Here is a 12,567-nt window from a genome sequence, read left to right on the forward strand (position 1 = left end):
GTTAGGAGGGAGAAGGAGAGGTTGCCTGTACCTCACGGCGGTAAGCTGGTTTGTTTAGGACGAGGTGTAATAAGGATCAACTCTCAGCTTGAAAGAACTGGCATTAAGCCAATGACAAGCATGGGTTAGTAAAGCTGAGAAGCCACCAAGAAACTGTTTCGACAGATTGGTCCTTTTTGGTAGTTGTTCAACAATGAGACTAATCATCTGGGCCGAGCATGGTACTTGAAGTAGTTCTGTTTTTGTTTCTACTTTCATGAACTTGTAATTAGACATCCGTCAGCTTTGTGTGAAGTAATTTGTCTAATACTCTGTGCCATTTCAGAAAAAAATAACATTCAGTTTGATTTGATTTGACAAAGGTTGCACAGACATTCCAAACTCAACAGGAGGGCAGGATTGGGCTGTGGGGTTGAGGGGAAGGTCAGGAGTCCTGTGGCAAACACATATAATTCCTATGTTGAGGACATTCTCAGTTGCAGATCTCTTTCAGAATGGGAAAAAAGATTCTAATGGTTTCCTTTCACACTACTGCCAGCACAAACAGTTCCTGATGACCTTGTCTTCCTGCCACTGTTGATCCTGTTTCCATAACAACCCTGTTTCTCTCCTCGACAAGTCCATTGTTTGAGAGTGTTGGAGTATTTTTTCAACCCTTTTTTATAACTGTCCACCAAATTGAACCTTGCTGACATCTCGCCACGCGGTTGTTTTCCTGTGTTTTTCAAAATAACTGTGAAAGGAAAGCAAGAAAACTCAATTTTCATCCTTCGGAGGATGTTGCAGTTCATTCACCTCAGCTGGTGTGAACTGGAGTGGGGGTTCTGGCAGTTGAGGCACTGCTCCCATGTTCCTGCTAAAGAATTTTTTTTTGGCAAGCAAGCAAGCAACCAGGGAATGGAAATTGATTACATCTGCAGAACCGAGTGAGAATCTGCCTGTATCATGAAAATATATCCAACTTCTAAAGCTACAAACCTCCTCGGCTGGGTGGGAGACTTCCCCTTTTGTTAAATATAACCCAACTTATCTGTTTATTCTTGGGCATATTTGGCATTTAAAAAAAAGCAAATTACACAATCAGCAGAGCTAAACGCTTTTCCATGCTGGCATCTTGTCATGAATTTTCAGCTGAGTTCAATGATTCCTCCATCGTCCTGCCGCTTATTCATGCACATGTATTTCTAAAGTGTAGAAATGCGGTGAGATGATGGCATGCCCTTCTTATCCGCCTCCTCTCTGGTCAATGGGTCTAAGAACAGATATGAAGGATATTTATGGAGTTGACTTGTGCAGCAATTTGCCTGCAGCTTGAGCAGAGCTGGGTATGTACTTCCTCTCTGAAGATTAATTTTGATGTTTCTGCTTGTAAATACGGCCTGATTAAATAGTTGCTGTCTCATTAGATATGAATGTGAATTAATGATCAGCAAGTCAACTTTTGTATTTTCTGTGTGTGTATGTGTGTGGGGGGGTGTCAGGCTAAAATTGTAATATTTTAAAAAGAAGAAGTGCTAAATAGCTGGGACTTGGAAATACTTAATCACCACCTGGTGACAATTTGTCGTCTTCTCGTGAACTTTGTGCGAACTAAATCAATCTGCTGAAAAAAATAAAAAAAATTACTTTCTTTAAATTATGTTTCACAACTTTATGTTATTTATGTGCATTTCATTTTGACTTAAGTCAGCCTCATAGAGATCATAGATCTTTTACAAGGCGGACCAGACCAAGAATGACAGTAACATTCATAATTAAAACAACACAATACATCCTCTGCACTCTGCTAACCTCAAATGTGCAGAGATTTGTTGCATCTTTTTGCAAGTATTCTATTAAGTTCCCCAATATAGCCCACAATTTAGGAACAACCAATCGTTGGACATCCCTTTAACCCTTGTGCTATCTTAGATGACCCCACCCTTACATTGACGTGCTATTCCTACCATGAAAAAGGTGGATAAAGGTGGAAAGATTTCATGTAATCCATCGACACCAGTGAAGATCACAAATCATTGAAGAAAAAAGGTTTAGCGCACTGTCTAGTGGGTCTAGATGACCCAACTCCCAATGGTCAAGTGCCTAGGATAGCACAAGGGATAAGGAAGATTTTGCTGACTGTGCCTTATGGATGAGTGAGGAGCTGTCAGGAAGTTTGACAGTGATTGCAGAAAAGCAGGCCAGATTAGGCAGCACTGACTTAGAGGACTGCATGAACCCTAATGGTCGAGCACTTTGTCTCCATCTGGGTGGGCGGTGTGGTGATGCTCCTGTGGCTGAGCTGGCTCCAACAGATTCCCAGTATACTGTTTCCTCACAGATGAGCCAAGCCATAACACTCTTTTATAATCACATGTTTTCATGCCTATATGTATGTGTATGGACACACGGGGTGCGTGTGTCAGTGGAGGGGATGGGGAGGGCAAAGGGGTGGTTTTAATTTAAATGTTTTATTTTGTTTGTCTTCTTATTTTTAACTTTAAAGCGCTTTGTGCTGCATGGTTTTCGGAAGAGCTTTTTTTTTTTTTTTTTTTTACAAATAAGGTTTGATTTGGTTTGATTCATTTTAGAAAAAAGATCTCTGTGCTCAATAAAACCCAAAAACCTGCCATGCTTTTACAGAATACATTTTCCATTGAACAATTCTATTTAATAAAGCTTTTGTATGTCCTGACCTGAGCATAGCATCAGTATTTACCTGCAACTATCACAGCTTAAAATATGCAAAACCAGTCTCACCTTTTGCACAAGTGAGGACCACCAGACATTTTCAAGGAGAAAAATAACCCCTCGGTGGCAAGTTGGCAATGAAAGGTAGCGGTATGTTGAACTGAGACGTTTTCTTTGTCTTTGTGGCCTTGTAACTTGAACTTTTATAAAACTCTACCCCAGCACAATCCATTTTTAGAAACAAAGAGAGCCTTGTTAGAGAAGACGCCATATCTCATTCCTACTCAAATATTAATCATCCGCCATCAGAACTGAGCATGCTGACACTGCATCATCAGTTAGGTGTGGGGGCAACCTTCCAATAATGTTTGTACAGCTGCTGAACTGTGGATGTGAAGGAATGATGGATTATTTATCTGAAACACAGACGCAGCCCTCAGGAATGGAGTCTATTCTGTTTGAAAAGGAGAATGATCCGAAAGAAATTTAAGCTTTCATGAATGATTAACCAAGGTATTAATTAGTTCTTGTTTCTATTTGTGTAAAGCAACGCAGAAGTGCTGCTGCCCCCGGCTTTTGTTTTAGCCTGAGACGAAAAACAAGCATAAACTTTCTCATCTAACTCCTTCCGAGAAAGCTGATAAGCCCAAATATGTAAGACAGTTCAGCTGTACTTCTGCAGACCTGGATGCTGTTCAAATATTTCGAAGAATTCCCCCAAATAAATTCAAAGGTTTCAGTTTTCTTATATTTTGAGAATGTCAAGAACTCTTTATTTGAATCTAGTGTATTTTCTGCTTGTTGAATGACTCATCCTCACTTCTACAGAATTTGTACTGCTTACTTCAGGATTTTGTAGAGGGAAAAAAACATTGTTTAACTACATTATATATAAATATAAAACGTAATTTTACAAAAAAAAGTCAAGATAGCCTGAAAATCAAAAAGATTAAATTTTATATACTTTTTTTAAGTATCTGAGAGAGTATAATGTTTTTTTTATTTTTGTTTTGTTGGTTTCTTTCTTTTGAACTTTATATCTGTTTAAAGCTGAATGACCTTAACTGGACTGTTCAAATTCTCACACCTGGGTTTTATTCAGCTTTCCACCAGACTAACCACTATCCTCTGAGAGGCTCCTCTCACTGAATATCAAGGGTCAAAAGCCTCACAAGGGTGAAGCAAACACTACTGAGTTTCTGTTCCACCCAGATCTAACCCCGGTGGTACAGGAATCTGAACCAGCAAACCTCTAGTCAGAGGTTCAAGCCTGAAACCTTTTGCTCACCACTTCCCAAGTGATTCTTAAGAACATTTCTTACTTAATGCTTCTATTTCTGCATCTCATGTCTGCAATACATTCTAAAAAGTTTCCATAACTATGAATTAGAAATCACTATAACTTAAGTAAGTAGAAAGTTCTATATTTGTAATGACAAAGCCATATGTATTCAAGTTTGATCTAGTTTTAGCAAATTCATATTTCATTTTAATCTAAATTTCTTTTCACATATAATCCATTTTATTTTATTTATTTAACATATGTTCATTCATTCATTCATTTTCTTAACCGTTTTTCCCTTTCGGGGTCACGGGGTTGCTGGAGCCTATCTTGTGGGCGAAGGCAGGGGACACCCTGGACAGGTCGCCAGTCTGTAGAATGGGTAGAATGTCCACAAAAACACACACCCATTCACTCTCATACCTATGGTCAATTAACCTATGAAGCATGTTTTTGGATGGTGGGAGGAAGCTGGAGACCCTGGAGAGAACCCATGCATGCATGGGGAGAACATGCAAACTCCACACAGAAAGGTCCCCTCTTGATGTAGTTTTTCACGTCCCCCAGCTGGGACTTGAACTGGAGGCCTTCTTGCTGTGAGGCAAGAGCGCTAACCACTGTGCCACCGTGCAGCCGTGCACTGTGCGTGCATGTATAATTCCATTGTTCTGTCCCATTTTATACAATGGTTAGAAATATATTCATATTTCTTTCTGTGTATATATATATATGTATGTATGTAAATGTGTGTGTGTGTGTGTGTGTGTGTGGGTGTGGGTGTGTGTGTGTGTGGGTGTGTATGAATGTGTGTGTGTGTGTGTGTGTGTGTGTGTGTGTGTATGAATATGTGTGTGGATTTATACAAACGATTGCTTGCTTGCATGAATGAGAACACAAATACATGCAGGACTGTGAAAACTAAATGGATGTGAACAAAAACAAATTACTAATAAATACTTAAATCTACAAAAAACATCACACTTAACTTAGTGTGACTGCGGACAGAGGAAAATCCTCACACAAATTGAACAAGTTAAAAAAGTGTATAAAAAAAACCAAAGGAACAGAAGTTAAATCCCTAATTTCTTCTTTTTTACTGCAGAAAATAAATAAATCCTATCATAAAACATTCACCAAAGTTGTTTTAGTCCTCGTTATTTGCATTAAAGATGATGGTTGGACATAATGACAGTTTCTGACATGCGTACGCTGAAGGCTTCATATGTAAATTCTTGCCATCACAAAAATGTAAATGAACTTTCACAATCCCAAACCTCTGAACCATCTTGATGAAATGTTAAACAAGGCATCAGAGGCAGCTCTGGTTCTACATGCGCCTTTGAAGCTTTCAGATTCTTGCAGCAAAATAATATGATTTGCAGGGTCAAATCTGCCAAAATGTTTTCCCTTTTTGTCTCATAGACAGGTTTTTACAAAACATTTCAATGATGTTGTTTGTTTGTTTTTGTTTTTTTTTGGCTAATTAGACTTTTGTTTAGTCATAATTACATTGTTTTATTTGTGATTTGAATGGTTTTTGGCTTCATTTGTCGAAGTAACTTTTTTCCTATCATTAATTTATAATGTGTATTTGTTTAAGCAAATGAACAACATTCAGAAAAACAATTAATTTCTCTCTTTTTGTCATGTCATTTGTCAAATTAGTAAACACACGGTTGGAATAGATTTTTGATATGTCAACTAAATTCAGGGTTGTGTTTTTGTGCAGAGGCTGCAGATTGTTGAAGCTTGTTACAATTCTTTTGTCGCCTAAGGCTTCCTACACTTGCTACGTTAAGAATAAAAAACTCTTGTGGAGGAAAAGTCTTGAAAACCAAAGAGGGGTCTGCAGCACTATTCGGGTTTCAGGTGGCGGGAACGGCGCCGATCCAAACGGGTGCGGAATGTAGGCCATAAGGCCGAGTGTTACTACAAATGTTCTGGAAAATTCCCTGACCTTGAGGAGAGTTGCATTTCACCTTCCAATTGTAACCTCACAGAACAAAGACGCCTTTGAGGGAGACTACAAGGAATCTGGAGAGTCTGCCAAGGAAAGAAAAAAAAATAATCAGTGACTCTGTAAAAGAAATAAGTAAAAGAAAATGATTATTCCCCACCCGAAAGATCTTGGACAGTTCAGTGGAAATGCCTCAGGGCAGAGTTTTATCATGTCTTTGCTATCCAGCGTCAATTAGGTTTTTTTTTTTACAAATAATTCACGGGTTTAAATAGATATGTGTTTCTGAATAATTCCACACTGCATCTTTCCTTTGTGTTGCAATTAATTTGAATTTAATCAGTTTTTATGAAAGTTAAAATCAGTTTGTTTGTATCTTACAAAGTATGTTTTTTCCGGCCATTTTCTGCATAGTTTCATATCTGTTTATTTCTTCTAGCCTGTTCTTGTTATATTTCTGTTTTCATTAGATTAAGCTCTTTCGGGTGTGCTTATTTTTCTTTTCTTCTTTGTCTTTGATGCAGATGGTGAGTCACACCCTGTGTCTCCAGGATCATCTCAGTGAATAGCCAGTTACAAAAAAGCTGAAGGATTTCAGTTCAGCTGGTAAATAAAGCTCTCTTCCTTCCGCGCAGCGTGGGAGAAAGTGCCACTGCAGTGCTGGTGTGACATCTCTGTAAAGGCTGATAAGTGGAGTGAAAGCAGCGTTGAGCGATCATCTTTCATCCTGAGCTGCTCACCTTTCACGCTGTGGCCCCACAGCCAGCCGTGAGAGTTGGACTGTCAGTGGGAATGCACTCTCGCTGCCATGTGGACGGAGGAGCAGCAAGCATCCATGCTAACCCTCTTCTTTTTGACTCACACTTGAGCTTCATGTGATTGTTTAGCTCATCACCTTCAATTAAAACCGTTGGGCTGTTTTTTCTTTTTTTTGTTGAGATTTTTGTTGTTTTTTTTGTGTGTCCAGTGGGCCAGTTTTGGGGGCAAAACGAGAGCCCTTTTTGATTCTCCTCCTTTATGAGTTGTCATCACTGGCATGGGCCATGGCCAAGCCTCTCCTGAAGATCCAGCGCTACTTCCGCAGGAAACCTGTCCGATTTTTCTCCCTCATCCTCCTCTACCTGACAGCCGGGAGCCTCGTCTTCCTCCACTCCGGCATCATCGGGGACAACTTTCCTGGTACAAGAGGAAGCCGGGACTCTGTTGTAGCCTCAGAGTTGGGCGGCCGGACCTCATCAGACATCCGCGGCCTCGGCATCATGAGCAGAGTGACACGCAGACCTGCAAGACGGTTCGGTCCGCGTTGGGCGAGGAAGAGTGGACATGAGGAAAGTATGCGCAGAGGGGGAGACTACACCAGCAGCTGGAATCGGGCACTGAAAGGACGAAATGCCAAAGACATGGAAGATGGAAGAGGTGAGATAAATGCTGCACGCTTTTGTTATTGATGTTGCGGAAATAAAAGTGTGAAATATTTGGTTTGCTGCAGCTGTGAGGAAAGCCGTGCTTTATTTGGTCCCGTGGAGATCTCTGGAGAGGGCATTTAGAAGATGATTGTGATCAAACCACTCCGTCTTTCTTCACTTCTTCAAGGGTATCACAATCTGTGGGGATGAGAAGCTTTGCCTTTTGCCGCTGAGCACAGTTTCAGATTTTCATAACATCTTAATGACTGCAGGATTTGCAGTCTTGACAATAAGCAGTGTTACTGCACAATCCTTTCAGACAAGGTTTACATGTAAATGCACTGTGAGAATGACGTATGACTCACCTTTGTGAAAACTGCAGATGGGATGTGTTTGTGCAGGGCTTAAACGTTAGAACCTGAACTGTCCTGCTCTATTACAACCATCTAAATCAAAGTCCAAGTAGCTCATCGAAATACATATTCTAAGCATTTCAATCATTTTTTAAAACATTTTTTAATCTTATATCTCAAAGCGAAATAACTCTTGGTCTTAAAAGTTATAATATTAAAAGTTGTATGCTATGTTTCAATTTTTATTTTATTTACAAGCCTAACTTTATAACTTTATACTTTATGCTGTTAAACCCCTGGACAGCTTCATAATTTTTGTTGTGTATCAAATGAGTATAAAGGAAATTCAGATTCAGAAAATTATAGCTATTTATATGAACTTTTTTATGTAATTGGGTTAGTTATAAAATACACTGTAAAATTATAATAGCAAAATTCTGACTTTATTTGATTCCTTTTTAATTTAAAATCTGTTTCAGGTTTTAAATCTTAGATTTCCGATTCTTATAGGTGATAGAATATAGATATCTTGAGAAAAAAGAGGGAATTATCTTTAAGCAGTTTAAGGTCAGCTTTAACATGGTGCAGAAGACAATAAAGAATAAAGATTTCTGGTTTGAACACAGATGGGATAATGGATCTTCTACTCATTGGGTCAGGATAGACTTTAGCTGCAGCACCAACATAATCATGTGGGTTTTTGGTTTCTGTCCAGAGTGCCATACAGGCAGGTGGTGAATCCATACAGTCCATAAATACAGTATGTAAGTGTGATCCACTGCTGCTCTTTTTGTATGAGTTGGAGTGTGGCTGGACTGATTCAAAACTCTGATAAAATCTCCAACATTCACGTGGACGACAAAGGTCAAACCAGAAAAGAAAATAAATAACCGATTCCCTTTCAAAACATGTCAGGCAGAACAGCGAAACATCCATTTTTGCGTGACGTGGAGTAGAATATTAAAGGAAAATGTTTGTCTTTCTATTACAAGGTCAGACAAGGAGAGGTAAGCCAGCTGGTGTCCTGATGTGTTTAAACTGTACATCCAAGCTTTGCCTTATCTGATCAAATTATGTCCTTTAGTCTGGAGGCATCATTTTCCTTCCATTCAGCTTTCTCTGCAACACTAACCTCCCGGGATGACACAGTAATTAGTAGCTTAAAAGTATTTATTTTCTCCACCTTTTCTTTCTCTGCAGCCTTAGAAATATTCACCGCTCTCCTACTTAAAGGATGAGGGAGTTTGTTTTTCTTGTCTTCATATTCCAAATGCAATCTTTGGCTCTGAGTATAATCTGAAGGGAACATTCCAGTGTGAGAAGCACACTGCAGCACGTGCACAGTTTTTTTGTGAAGCGTGGTGCAACAGCACTGTCTATTGCATGACTTACTGACTACTGTGCGCTTGGAGAGGGGGGAAATAATACACCTAACACACCACCATCAATCAACAAATGGACTCGAATGCATCTCAAGTATCACTGCATTTACTCTTACGTTATTCACAACCAAAAATATGTCATTTAAAGTATTCAAAGCTGCATTATGTTAAATGGAGATTAATTTCCAGATCAGCAGCAAAGCAGAGGAGGAAGATTACCACATGCTGCAGCACACCACATGCTGTTCAAATGCAGGCCTTTAGACTAGAACAATTAAAGTAATGCAGTCGCCTCTATTCCTGCCTCATCCTGCCATTTACAGAGGCTGAGAGCCGTAATAGCACAGATGGTGAGAGGTTTATTTCAGGGGCTTTTGTTTTTCAGTTAAACAGGACAGTTAAGAAGCTGTTAAAGGGTCCCTGTGTCCTGCTGCAGAAGTTGACTGGAGCCCAGCCCCCATGTGCTTCTGAAAAATGCAGCGAGATAACTGCCACTACACTAGCAGGCCACTAGAAGGAGATGTGTGTCCTTATGAATAAATCAGTATTTTGCCCTACTTTACACTCCTGCCGTCCTATGTTACAACTCTGTGCAGCTTCTGCTGCCGTTGCTGAAAACCACAGTTGATGGTTTGACTGGAGGTCTCTGTTGAAGTTGAAACACGTTTTCATATTTCTGTAAATAAAAATTCATCCTACATATTTATGTTGATCTATTGTATTATTTTTCTTTCTGTTTTCCAGCAAAGTACATTGGCTGCTACATTGACAACACTCAGAAAAGAGCGCTGAGAGGAGTTTCTTTTTTTGACTACAAAAAAATGACTGTATTTCGTTGCCAGGACAACTGTGCTGAAAGGTATGACACAAGCAAACCACCCAAACCTCATCAGTCTATTCTTTTATTTATTGTCAAGTATCTTCAAGTCACAGCTCGACCCCAAATTACTTTCAATACGTTCACTAAGAGAAAGTTAACTCTCAGATACTCCCATTTAACAGTCTAAGACATCACCACCCCATAGAGATAAAACACACTTTGCTATTCTTCAAAAGAACACGACACACAAAGATTTAAAGACCCACTCTGATCATCCTTTATTGTAAAAGCCTTCCAAATGGTCTTTTGATTGCTAAAAACAAAAAAAAACTGTGCAGTTTTCCAGGAAAGTCTGTAGTTTCTGCAGAGCGACAGTGGTTGATCAGAAATTTGTCTCTGAGTTGTGGGCGGTACTGTTGGCGTGGAGTAAGCCTGCCCTCATTTCCCTATCCATCTATCTACACACCCTCCTGCTACCTTACAGCCCCTCACACTGCCCAACCTATAGTTACTGGTGCAGCAAAAATGGCGAGCAAAATTGGAGCTAAACAGCCGTAAAGATTTGATTCAGATGCCGGCTTGGATGATGAAACAAAGACGTAAATGGATTTATTTGTCTACAAGTGAATGCATCAGAATGCAACAGAACAGGGAGGTTGTGGCCTGTCCAGTGTATTTTCTGTTATAAATATTCTCTTTGTCAAACTGCGTTTTTTCATCTATTCTGAATTCACAATGAATAGCGTTATACTCAGAAATGCAATTTAAAGCTCAACTTTCTTTATAAATGACCTTTTTCATGATAAAAATGCCACAAGAACATGTTAGAAACACAAAAAGCATGATGTTTGTCGAAGTGGGTCTTTAAAAAAATTCCTGAAGCTAACTTTTTTTTAGAAGTTTTCTTTATTCTCTATGAGCAGGTATAGAAGTGTCAGATTTATTAACTTATTTCACCTCAGCCCATAATGATAATAAGTAGTTTACACAACAGCCTTTTCATTAATGTGCCGGTACTAAAAAAACAAAAACAATTTCCATGTGCTAATTTTAGCTGTAAATGAGCAATGGGGGAGAGGGGGGTTGCCTCTGCCTGTTCCATTACCAAATTGTCTGTGAAGTGTGAATTAATCTGTTAGGCCATCAACACCAATATTTGTGTTATGAATTGTTTTCCCTGAGCCTTATCTTCTTGAATCAGATTATGAGTGTCGAAAATGACTGATCAAAACAGGACACTTTGATTTCCGCTGTTGTCATGCAGCAGAAACGTGTAAAAATGGAAGATTGTGCGTCAGTTTAGGAGGCATTTATCTCCATGTTTCGTTAGCTTTTTGTTTCCCTCATTTCCTGTCTCCCTCAGCTGCCTCGCCATCTTCATCTGCTCCTATTTTTCCCTCCCTGCGGAATACCAGAGACGGCTCTATCAACTACATTGAATTACACCCCTGACTGATTTGCAGAGGAGCAGAAGAAGATGCTTGTTTTCAGCTCCCCTGTCTCCTCTTGGCTTATTACAGCCTGCCTGTCTTAACTCACAGAGGGGCAGGTTAATAAAACAGACAAAAAAAATGAGGGGCAACACATAGCAGCACAAATAGGCTGAGGTGTGAGCGACAGTCAAAAAGACCTGTCCTGTGTTGGGAGAATGTTCTGTGTCTAATTGTGCCTTAGAGTCCACTTGGGAGTCAAATCCTCCATACGGAAAAACACCTCTCCGAGTATAGGTCTCTCCACACATTTATAATTGGTTTTGCTGCTGAGGCCTGCAGCTAGTTCTCAGTCACAGGAGAAATATCTTACTTTACTGTAATGTGTTTGTGTGTTTATGTCTTTGCTTCCCTGGTGTGTGCTTTCGACATTGTTTGTAATTGATTACATCGCAGGAGCGGAATTAGGAAAAATAAAGATTAATCTCTTTCTGATTTTTGATCCTTTCTTTGCCCACCAGAGGATACATGTATGCAGGCCTGGAGTTTGGAGCAGAGTGCTACTGTGGCCACAAGATTCAGGCATCCAACGTCTCTGACAGCGAATGCAGCATGCAGTGTAAGGGAGAGAAGAGCAACGTGTGCGGAGGAGCCAACAGACTGTCCATCTATAGGCTGGAGCTGAGCCAGGAGTCAGCCCGCCGCTGTGAGCCTGACACTCTGCTTCACACACACCATGAGCGCTTTCATGCAGAAACCATAAGACAAGGTTGTTTTTTCCCCTCAAGTCATTACAAAATGTGTTTCAAGATTGAATTTCATGCTTCCTCCATGAGAAAGACTCCAAAATGTTGTGCGACTTACAGCTTCATAAATGCAGCTTTGATCATAGAGGAGCAGCCCTGGCTGCTCTGTGGAAAAACATTAGATATATTTTTGGTTGGAGCCACATTTGGGAGCAGACTGCTCTGCTGTTCACCTCTTTCCTGTGGGAGCTGTTCTACCTACAGTATGCAGTCAGCCGTGATCTGCATCCTAAAGACTCAAAAGTGAAAAAGTGTCTTCTTTATTCCATTTTGGCAGAATTTTATGCTAGTTTTGAGGTCATTTGTACAAAACTAGGGTGTTCTTCCTCCCTGGAATTTTTTTTACATTTTGAAACCTAAAAAAAAAATTTTTTTTTATTTGGTGAACAAATTTCACACTTTCCCATTTCTTGCTTTGCACTTCCCTCTTCTCATCTACCCACCACTTCTCAGAAACATCC

At 39.8% G+C, this 12,567-nt stretch overlaps 1 protein-coding gene across 3 annotated transcripts in view; it reads left to right on the forward strand.

Moving 5' to 3' along the window:
* Nucleotides 1-12,567, forward strand: part of wscd2 (WSC domain containing 2) — a 45,491-nt gene that overhangs the window by 17,805 nt on the left and 15,119 nt on the right. For 2 of the 3 annotated variants that reach the window (XM_023958463.1, XM_023958464.1), the window contains exons 2-4: nucleotides 6,434-7,325; nucleotides 9,795-9,909; nucleotides 11,822-12,006. In XM_023958463.1, the coding sequence (XP_023814231.1) occupies nucleotides 6,953-7,325; nucleotides 9,795-9,909; nucleotides 11,822-12,006 (673 nt within the window). In that variant the 5' untranslated portion in view covers nucleotides 6,434-6,952. Of the gene's footprint in view, nucleotides 1-1,061; nucleotides 1,326-6,433; nucleotides 7,326-9,794; nucleotides 9,910-11,821; nucleotides 12,007-12,567 lie in introns of those variants that run through there. The other variant, XM_023958465.1, reaches the window with a different exon arrangement.

This window comes from Oryzias latipes, chromosome 9 (assembly GCF_002234675.1).
Source record: "Oryzias latipes chromosome 9, ASM223467v1".
Lineage (NCBI taxonomy): Eukaryota > Metazoa > Chordata > Actinopteri > Beloniformes > Adrianichthyidae > Oryzias > Oryzias latipes.